The sequence below is a fragment of the Phalaenopsis equestris genome, unplaced genomic scaffold (genome assembly GCF_001263595.1).
Source record: "Phalaenopsis equestris unplaced genomic scaffold, ASM126359v1 Scaffold207195, whole genome shotgun sequence".
Taxonomy (NCBI): domain Eukaryota; kingdom Viridiplantae; phylum Streptophyta; class Magnoliopsida; order Asparagales; family Orchidaceae; genus Phalaenopsis; species Phalaenopsis equestris.
Window position 1 is genome coordinate 349 of NW_018226546.1, and position 11,681 is coordinate 12,029.

General features: G+C 35.5%; 1 protein-coding gene across 1 annotated transcript; it reads right to left on the minus strand.

Moving 5' to 3' along the window:
* Positions 1-616: 616 nt before the first annotated feature.
* Positions 617-11,395, minus strand: LOC110036471 (arginine--tRNA ligase, cytoplasmic-like; the record flags this gene model as incomplete). The annotated part of the gene is given in 10 exon segments (XM_020740921.1): positions 617-715; positions 1,146-1,214; positions 1,340-1,429; positions 1,726-1,795; positions 2,145-2,214; positions 2,605-2,806; positions 3,020-3,104; positions 3,812-3,990; positions 11,006-11,110; positions 11,312-11,395. Coding segments are annotated over 10 exon segments (1,053 nt in total), but the record flags the coding sequence as incomplete, so codon positions are not given.
* Between the last annotated feature and the right edge of the window lie 286 nt (positions 11,396-11,681).

An 11,681-nucleotide genomic window follows, 5' to 3' on the forward strand; every position in this document is an offset into this window, starting at 1 on the left:
GCCTGTTAGGCAAAAGCATGGCAATAGTAATGCAAAAGAAGAACAAATTTATGCCCCAAATTTTCTTCCAAGAGTCTCTCCCCCCACCCCACCCAAAAATGGAAAAAATACTACATCATGGCTCCAATGAAATTGTCTCATGTATCCGGGTGAGGTAGACCATAATACATTAAAGTATATGTTTTTTTCTTATTAAGTCCGTCATGTGACGTGACGCAACTTCATTGGAGTCTTGATGCAGTTCTGCATCAGGAGTCCTAATGCAAAAATACATCTCCAATGAAATTATGCCACGTGTACTAATGAGGTAGACCATACATTAGTATAGAATTTTTTTTTTATTTATTTAGTGGGTTAGTCGTGTGATGTGACGCAATTTCATTGGAGTTCTGCATCAGGGCTTCTGATGTAATATTTTTTCCCCCAAATGCCATGTGATGGTCCATGTTAAGATGGAGAGCTCTGGAGGGACAGAATAGGTCTAAGAAAGCCCATTCCACACCACGTGGAGAAACAATGAATGGTTTAGCATAACTGGAAAACAGTACATACAGCTGCTAAATACCAACATTTGCATGGAGGACCCAAAAAATATATCATATTAGACAAAAAGTACCTGGCAGCTAGTGTAAAACCTTGTGAATATTTCCGACAAATTGTAGAGATACTCGCACAAAACATTTGGAAGAAGATTAGTGCAAGCCTCTTCAACTACCTGAAAATCATACAGCAAGGCAAACCTCAATATATTTGTACTTCGTGAAAGAAAATGAAAAAAAAAACATTATTGAAGTACAGTAACCATAAAAAAAAGATCTCAAATCAGAAGAATTTACTTACATGCCACCCAATTCCTATGTACTTACATATCTAACACCTACACTTTGTTTTTTTACATTTATACCGCCCAAATCTTTCATATTGGATAAAAAATAGTGCCATTTTAACTATTCAAAAGTGAAACACACCCTTTCATGCAGAGGTAAGATGGTATGAAATTAAATATTAAAGTTTACCCTTTAAAAATGTGAACAGATAAGGATTGAGTGGTATGTATGTAAATCTTTCAAAATAAAATTGACGCGGAGCAGAGGTGAATAAATACTATAGATAAATAGCAGAATAAGAATATGAAGCATGCTCACCTCTGCAAATTGTATAAGATGAAGCCCCAAAAAACGCTCATCGGCGTGACCAAGCACGAGCGTCCCTGACTGGTACAGTGAAAATTAAACAGAATAAGTTTTGAAGAATTTATTATTACACTTAAAAAGCTTCTTTTTATTTGCATAAATAAATAAAAAAAGAAAACATCTCAACCAAAATTTCAAACTCGTACTTTCTTTAGCTCTTCAATGTCTTTGCCAGATTTCCTGATGATGGAACAGATACGGGCATGAGCATACAACAAGTAGACGGCAGTGTTTCCCTGTTGATTTCAAAGTGTGGTAAACTTTAAAATAAGAAACAAAAAATTAATTTGAAGGAAATAATAAAAAAGGCTATCAATGTTGCTGAAAATGGAATATTAATATTTACCATGGCCAAAAAGTAAGGTAGAAACATGTTCAAACTCAAAGTTGGGGCATTAAAATACATATCAAATACCAAAAAAAGCCCCAACAAAGGACAAAGTTTGAAAAGGCACAAAGAAAAATTTATAAATAGTACCAACATGCTTAAGCCTATCTTATCTCACAAAGGAGAGAATGTCCGGGAACACACCTTGTCATTTAGCATTTGGTCAAAACTGAAGGTGTAATTAGTCAACCGGTTATTTTTCAGATCTGCATATCTGTTGAGAAATTAACTCAAAAAGTCAAAAACCATTATTTTTGCATTAAAATAGCTACAAAAAAACGACACATTTATGCGCCCGTCTTGTTGAAAAATGTGATCTATCATCTACAAGTATAAAGGAGAGAGCACTGTGATTGATCATCAACATGCTTGAAAACAAAACAACCATGGAGGCCAAGGATAAATGCATGAATGACAAGATAATGAAACAAATCAATAAAAGTGTATTTGATGGAGCAACACCAAAGGAAACAAAGAACATGGAATTGTGCAGATCATGAATTCCGTAGAAATACATAATAACATGATATAGAAATAATAAAATACATGCCACAGTGACTGACTTGATAGCACCATAGCCAACAGCCTCAGCGGTATTTTCAAGCTCTTCATCCGTCCACTCCTTGAGTTTTCCTGATTAGCACGAGAGAATAATTACAAAATAATTAGATAAAATAAAGCACAGGAAGAAACAATTATGGGGCATTTACATAGATAATATACAATTCCTATCTATTGACATATATTACACCAATTTTTTTGCTTTTTTACATTTATACCACCCAAATGTTTCATATCACCCAAAAAAAAAAAACAATTTTAATTTTTAAAAAGTGAAATACACCTTTTCAAGCTAAGGTGGTATATATGTAAGAATTAAAGTTTAAGTGTTAGATATGTAAATACATAAGAATTGTGTGGTATGTATGTAAATCTTCCAACAAGTATATGACTGTCAACTAGTTTACTAAGTTTAAATGCATGAACTAAACAATTAAAAAATAAATAAACACTTTGAAATACCATTATCCTCGAGCCGTTTAACGAGTTCAGTTTTACTGCGACTTTTCGCTTCATCAAGCAGCTCTACTAAACGAACAACTTCGGAACTTCGCGTGCGGAATCGCTTGCCATCCGATCCAAGAACAAGACCAAAACCAACATGATTTGTTTTAGGATAGAGATTGCTCTTCACATCTGGAAGCCAGCCAGCTCTTCTTGCTGCCTGTATCATTAATAAAAAGGGGAATTTACATGCATACCACCCTATTCATATGCACTCAACACGTAAACTTAGCTTTTTTACAGTTATACCACCCAAATCTGTGGAAAGAATTTAACAGTTGATATTAATGATACCACAAATGAATGCATAATGCGCCGGGATAAAGACTCATGTATCTCAGCAAATGTTAAGTATAGAAGATATAATACTTACACTGAAAAACATATCAAAGTGCAGTGATTGACCAACATCTGTAACATAAATTATCCACTCTGCTTTTTCTATGTTGAGACGGTACCTAAATCAGGAAAACAAATGATTTAAGCCACATAAAATAACCTCAAAATGTTGAATCCTATTTGTATATTTGCATGAGAACATTCTGGTTTCCAGTGGTAAGAGATATATGTAATGGCTATCATGGCTTAAGAAACACCTGTAGTAAGCATTTAAACAAACTAGTCAAAAGCATACAATTGATGTAAATTTGACTCCAGACATTGCACCAAAAAAAAGTTCAGAATATATAACAAGTGAGATGAAGCAATCCAATAATTGTTGAAAAAAGTAAGCCATAAAAACTCTTTTGAATACAAACCAATACCACTAAATAATAAAAAAAATCACATGCCTAAAAATTACATGCCTAACAGACAATTCTTATGTATTAAATATATGGGTGATATGTATGTAAATATGAAAGTTTAGGAGTGAGACTAACAAATACATAACATAAGAATGGTGTTCTATGTATGTAAATACCCCAAAATAATAAGACCAAATGAGCCATTTTCGATCATTATCTAGGTTTTATATTAACAATTACAATAATTACTCATAGGATTTGATTATTATGGGAAACACCATTTGAAGATATGGGCCTTTACTATATTGTAAGAGTTCATCATAAGATGATTCAAGAAGGACATGAATGAATCATATTCAATAAATTATAGAAGCGGACAGAACCTATGAATATTACACTAAATAACAGAAAGTACCAACCATAGAGCTGCTAAATCTGTTGAAGCATAGTTGTACCCACCGTCCCTTTTCACAACAATCAAAGGAATCTGCTGCCCCTCGATGAATATTACCCGAGCACCATTACTTTCCTCAATAAGCCCCTTGGCAGTCAATTCCTCCAAGACTTTGGGAATGTAAGGGTTGTAAAAGCTCTCCCCCTAAGTTAAAAAAAAAGTTGATGAAAAAAAATTTGTATGAAAAATGTGAGGGTATTGTGTCAATTCTCACACAATTAAAAAAAGGTGCAAAAGAGAGATTTATTCATAACTTCCCCAATCAAGTATAACCCAGCTAAACTAACAGAAAGATGTTCTCTTAAAAAAGACCGAGGATAAAATAGATTATTGTAATTTAGACGAAGGTTTTAAAAAGTGGGTGCTATAAATTATTATGCAAGAGACCACTTCGAGGAAGGTTGTGAAGCAGTTTCAGTTTCTAAAGAGGCTTCAGCAGTGTATGCAACATATTCGAAATCAACATTTGATGCAATTTGCAAGTATTACAATGCCAATTAATGTTGGTGCATGATTTGAATATTGTAAATCGAAAACAAATGTTTTTAAAGCAAGCATGTTATTGAGTGTAATAAATATGTAGATAGCAAGCTGGATTGGATACAACAGCCACGTTCAGTTTCACATGACAATGCACAATATCATAAGAAATATGCTTTACAAATATTTGAATATTAATTATCGATTCTATAATTTTAAAAGATGTACGAGTTGGATCGTGCATGTATACATACAAATATGATATATGTATATATATATATATGTGTGTGTGTGTGTGTGTGTGTGTGTGTGTGTGTGTGTGTGTGTGTGTGTGTGTGTGTGTGTGTGTGTGTGTGTGTGTGTGTGTGTGTGTGTGTGTGTGTGTGTGGAGAGAGAGAGAGAGAGAGAGAGAGAGAGATAAATTAAAATTCGAAAAATTTCAAAAATTTCAAGTTTTGAAAATAGTGACTAGCCATGATCAAAAGGAGACAAAAGACAAACCAATTTTGTCTCATTTTTTCCCTAAAAGTGCACAAATTACCCATGAAAAGTAAGAAAATGATGGTTCTAGATATGAGGGCATGCCATACAATAGAGAATCTTGATATATAGGTTAAAATACACCAAAAATATGAGCAACTTATGTCCTAAAAATACATCAAATCAAGGAATCAAGTAGGCAAAGTTATTTTTTAGGGAAAAACTAGAGGCAACGCTCATCTTCACCAACTCCTCAAATTTCATGATGTTTATATATGAGATCATAAAGCATATTAAGCACATGACAACAATCAGCATTGGTAAAGTGACGGCAATGAAGCTTCAATGCCAGCTTTCAAAATCACAGACACTGTAAGACTGAAAATTGGGAATAAAAGGGTGAAAAATAGTTGCATGTCATAAATTTTGAAATAAATAGGGGTAAGCATGGAGAACGAGCACCGAGAAATTGATGCAATTAGAACAGGAAGACATTATATTAGAAAATATCCTCAAAAGTACACACTATGAAACCCTTAATGTGCTCAAGGATAAAGACTAATACCTGATTGTTATTAATTCTCACCAAATTTGAAGGATCTGCATAAGCTACTTTAACATTTTCCCTATTTTTTTCAGACATATTTTTTCCATTCTAATTTCCAAAATTTAAATAAATTAGATTATAACGGCCTATCTCATTATTACTTAATATTTGATTTCTTTTGTTGACGTTGTTCTAAAGGAAGATTTCCTGCAGTTGTCCTGCTATATGCATTACTACAAGTTGTATCCGTTTGGTGTGGTTCTACCAAAATTCATTGATGGCTCATAACCACAACAACATATCCTTTGGCTCAGTCGGGATTATAACTGATTCTTTCAGTGAATCGCTCTCAGAAAGCGTTCCTGACTCCACCAGAGAATCGACTCCAACCTCCACTCCCTTGCAGACCGGAGGACTGGACGTCAACATGAATTTCTTAATCATAACTCATAAGTTGAACTGCAGTAACTTCTTCCAATGCTCCCAAGCAGTGTCTTTGTTCGTCAAAGGACGTGGGAAGTTTGACCATTTCACAGGTATGATTCGTGAACTTCCAAAAACTGACCCAGCACATGAAGCTTGGGAATTGGAGAATTTCATGGTCAGGTCATGGCTGATCAGCCCAATTGAGACTTCAATTGGTCGTTCATACATGTTTCCACCTTCAGCTAGTGCTCTTTAGGCGGTCATCCGTGCTACCTACTTGGATATAGAAAATTCATGCCAACTCTATCAAGTATCTAAGAAAATTCGGGAGACAAAACATGGTTCAAGGACCGTGACCCAATGCTATAAGGAATTAGTTGCATTATGAATGGAATGCGACCTACACTACGATTACAGTTGGGAGTCTTTTGCCGACTTATCCCTCTTCAAGAAGATCGTAAAAATGATAGTATGTTTCAATTCCCCACAAAGAGCTTGACAAAGTACGAGGCAGTATTCTTAGTTGGTATTCTCTTCGTTCTGCTAGAGCTACTTTTTACTGAAATTCGTCGGAAAGAAAGCAAGAGACCTGTCATGCTCAGCACTTATACTCCTTCAGTTGAGTCATCAACCTTGATCTCAAATGGTGTTCAACCCTCGTCCATGTCACCTCAAACCGGTTACCCCGCGTGCGATTATTGTCACAAACCCAACCACACTCGAGACAAGAGTTGGAAACTTCGCGGTAAGCCGACATACAAACCTTTGACCAAATCTTTTGCTGTCAAGGGACTCACAGCGACGGCCTAACCAGACACAACACAACCAGCTTCTACCCATAAAATCCTGGAATCCTCAGAATCCCTAAAAATCAAATAGGGCAATTAATCAAGTTTCTTGGAGCCAATCAAGTCTTTGCAGGTTCATCGACTTGCCATGTCCAATAAGGTACTATTCCTATAGCTCTCACAGTTTATTTTCTCAACTTCCTATTCGTGCTATGGAAAAAATACCATCAGAATTGACGATGGATCATTTAGCTCCATTGTCGATAAATGATCGATTATACTAAGGACTGATCTAACTCTGAAGTTTGTTTTACACATTCATCGACTGCAATGTAACTTATAACCAGTCAGCAAATTGAAAAGTGATATCGACTGCGTTGTTAATTTTTTGTCTGATTGTTGTGTTTTTCAGGATCATCATTTGAAAGGGATGATTGGTGTTTCTAAGAGGGTAGCTAGACTCTAGTACTTCCAAGAGGACAACGCGAGAGTGAAGACACGATACTCAAAAGTTGCAGCCTATATCGAGTCATTGAATGCATATTATGTTATTACATTGTCGTTTAGGTCATCCTAAATTTTAATATTTAAATTTGATATCCTCTGATGTTTTCAATCTTTCTAACTTCAATTGTGAGACGTGTCAGTTAGTCAAACATCACAGGGTACATCACCCACTCCAAAATTACACAGCTTCCGCTCCTTCCCCCTCATCCACAGTGACATCGGGGATTTCTCGCACTCCCAACTATACCAATAAACGATGGTTCTTGACCTTAATTGATGATCACACTTGAATGACGTTGGTTTATATTTTAAAAGACAAATCGAAAGTTGTTATGACCTTTCAAAACTTTTACAACTTTTATCTTAACTCAATTCAAAACACATCTTCAGATCCTTCGGACCGACAATGATCGTGAGTTTTTCAACTCTATTTTGAGTGCATTCTTGGTAAGTAAAAACATCATCCATCATAGTTTTTGCACCGACACTTCGCAAAATAGGGCTATCAAGAGAAAAAATTGTCATCTCCTTGATGTTGCTCGCTTCATCATGTTTCAATCCAATGTTCCAAAATATTTTTGGAATGATGTCATTCTAATTGCCACCTATCTTATAAAAAAGTCCCCTTCAAAATTCACAAATTTTGAACCCCATTAGCCGTCCTGATATCATGCTTCCCTGCCAATCGAGTCTTCTCAACTTTAGATCCCAAAATTTATGGATGCACTGAAGTAAATTTGATCCCATATCCATAAAATGTATCTTCCTTTGATACTCGGCAACTCAAAAGGGGGATTGATGTCTTGATCCAACCACAAAAAAAATTTATGTGAGTGTCAGTCTCCTTTTAAAATATTCCTTATTTTTATAACTCGGCCTCTAGTGAGTGGGAGCTTGAGTTCCCCAACATTGTCTCTTATCCTACTCCTATGGATGGTCCTCCCATTGTTCCCACCACTGAGTCCCATATCCCATTGAGTGCACAATCTCCTCCTCCCACTGTTCATGTCTACACTTGACGCACCTGTCCTAATGCTCCAACTCAGGAGCCCACTACCTCCTTACAAAACCTTGACTCCGCTCAAGGCGGCATCCTTAGCATAACCCCTCCTCCAAATGAGTTAAATTCTTCGAGTAAGGTACGCAATCAGACATGCTCCCTTTATTCTACGGTAAAATATGTCTTCCCACATTTTATCGCTGAACTACAGAGCATTTGCTACTGCCCAACGAACAATCAAATCCCTGCTACTATTGAGGTTTCTCTTGTTGATTCAGCTTGGAAAACGACAGTAATGGAGGAGATGAATGCCCTTCAGCGGAACCATACATGGAATATCGTGGACCTTCCTCAGGGTAAAAAAGCTATTGGGAATCGATGGATTTTTAGCACCAAATTCAACTATGATGAATCCTTTGAACGCAACAAGGTAAAATTTGTCGCCAAAAATACTTACAGACCTAAGGAGTTGACTATGAGGAGACATTTGCTCGGTGGCTAGGTTGAACACTATTCAGGTCCAGCTGCACTTGTGGTGAATATGGATTGGTCTTTATTCCAACTAGATGTCAAGAATGCATTCTTGAATTGTGAGCTGACAGAAGAATTATACATGTTTCTCCCTTCGGGTTTTGATTCTACTGCCTCCATTGAACAAGTGTGCAGACTACAAAGACCCTTTAGCAGTCCCCAATGGTCTGGTTTAGCTTGTCCACAAAGGTGGTTGTGGGTCATAGTTTTACTCAGGCTCAATCAGATCACACATCTTCTTTCAGCACACCTCAAATGATTATCTCCAATGATCATGCAGCTATCCTTATTATCTATATTGACGATATTGTTACTGGTAACGATCTCCCAACAATGGAGTCCTTAAAATACATTCTTGTTTCGTCCTTCGAGATGAAAGATTTGCGACCTCTCCGGCACTTCTTAGGCATGAAAGTAGTCTGGTCCTCTCGGGGAATTGTCTGTCTCAGAACAAATATGTGGTTGATCACCTGACAGAGAACAATTTTCTTCTGTGCAAACATGTTTTTGCTCCAATGGATTCCAACTTAAAATTATCTATCATTCACAATGCTATACATGTTAACAAAACTCATTACCAATGTCTCGTGGGAAAACTCATCTATCTGTCTCATACTCGCCCATACATATTCCACACAGTTAGAATAGTGAGCTAATTCATGCATGACCCTACAAGCACCACCTCCAAACTATCCACCGAATTCTCCACTACTTCAAAGGTACACCAGGCTCAGTTTGTTCTTTTCCCGCCACATATCTCGATCTATTGTTGTATATACAAATGTTGATTGGGCCCGATCAGTTCATGATCGACGATCCATCTCAGGGTATTTCTCATTTGTATGGGGCAATCTTGTCACGTGGAAAAACAAAAAACAGTCGGTAGTCGCCCGAAACAGTGTTGAAGCTGAATTCGGATTCATGTCCCTAGGAATCTGTGAAGCTCTCTGGTTATGCATTATGCTCCTTGAACTCCGTATGTCAACCTCTGTCTCGTGAACTTCGTATGCTCAGCATTGCACACAACCCAGTTCAGCATGATCGTACCAAACATGTCAAGATTGACAGACACTTTATTAAGAAAAAGTTTGAGTCCGAGGAGATTTGTATTTCATATATGCCCTCCAGTGATCAACTAACGGACATCCTCACCAAAAACATGTCTCGCTCTGTGTTCGATGACTTCAAATCCAAGTTGAACATGACTGACATCTATACTTCAACTTAAGGGAGAGTGGGAGTATTACATTATAACGATCTATGTCATTATTATTTATTATTTGATTTTATTTCTTGATTATGTATTTCCTTTTTTACTTTATTCTATTTTATTTTCTTTTCTAGTTATTTTATTTTGTTTTTATTGTTTTTCATTACTATGCCTATTATAATCGGGTTTAAATATCATTTCTCCTATCAATGAAAGTAAGTTGGTCTATTCCAAATCTCAACAAAATATTTTATAGGTTTCGCTTGATATTCATGAAAATTGCTGAAGAAGTTGCAAAGAACAAAATGCAGAGTTTTTTTATTTTATTTTATAAATGAAATAACAGTGGTTTGCTAGAAAGTGAATACTCAAGAGCTGATTGATTATGAGTCTATGACCACAAAAAATGTAACTTCAAAATCAAAATTGAAATTTTCCTTTTTGATATCGTGGGATGCAGTAGTGAAACTCTGATAAGTAAAGCTTTCATAATACATATAGATGAGCATAAAAAAAAAAGGTGAATTAAAATCTCGAAAGAAAAAAGAAAAACAAAATGTATGAAGATAGATAGACGTTAAGGTTTAGAAACATACGAAAAATTCAAATTTTCAGCATAAGATATCCAAAAAAAATATTACAGTGCTATACATGGTCAAAAAGTTATTTAGAGTGCTAGTAAGAAATAACAAAATTAACTATCACAAGAATGAATATAAAAGAAATCATCCTCTATTGCTCATAGTCCTCAATTAATTGGAAAATCAATAGCATCCAATTAAGAGGATTATTTAGTCCCAAAAACTCTTTTTGAGAAGCACGGATCTTTCTGAATCATAATGTCCGCATGTACAATAGAGAAGCAAGAAGTTTAATTAAGACAACAAAACTTACTTTTAATCATAAAAAAAGGGCCAAGAAAGTGTTAAAAGCAAATAGCTAGAACACTCCACCTCAAAAAGCGTATACAAGTCAATCAAAAAAATCTCAAAGATAATTGCCCGGCGATAAATTCTAAGGTTCAAATTCATATAAAATATTCTAGTAAGTCAAAAAAATTTTCTAAATTGTTTTAATCTACTGAAGAATAGAGGATAAAGAGATAAAAACTAACCAAACAAAATATCATTAGAAGACAAGTATCAGACACCAACCAAAAAACAATTATGGAATGTAAATATTCTTAATACCTTTTCTTCTAAATGAACACCAAGCCGCTGATAGACTAAATCAAATTCTTTACGGCTTATTTCACAAATCTTCTTCCAGGCATTGCGGTACTTTTCTTCCCCACCCTATGCTTGAAGTAAAAACAGATACGTTAGCAAAAAAATATTCACTACGAAAGCAGAATTTAAAGTTCATCCCAGCTCTCACACCTTTTTATTTTTTATTTTTTATTTTTTTTATTTTTTAATGCAGATGAACCACTTCCCTGTCATACTATACCATCATTATTGTTAGAAAAAACATAGATGCAATATGTGGAACCTCACCTGCAGACGAACCACTGCTTGTTGTGCCCTTTGCATAAATGAAGGATCATCATCAAACCTCAGCTTAGAAGCCTTGTAAAATTCCTAAAGTAAGAATGCCACCAATAAACATCACTAAACCATAACAAAATGAAGTAATATACTAGAGATTCAGAGGGATTTAAAAATGGTTCCACTTCTAGACAGTCAGTTGGCACGCCAAAGATTCACATTTAATTGGTTTTCCATATCAGATAAACAGGGGTGCATTTACATACAAAGCACACAATTTTTATGTATATACACATCTCACGCCTAAACTTCAATGTTTACACAAAAAACACTAAAATCTTTAATATGACATCAAGAATAGCACTATTATCACCTTTAA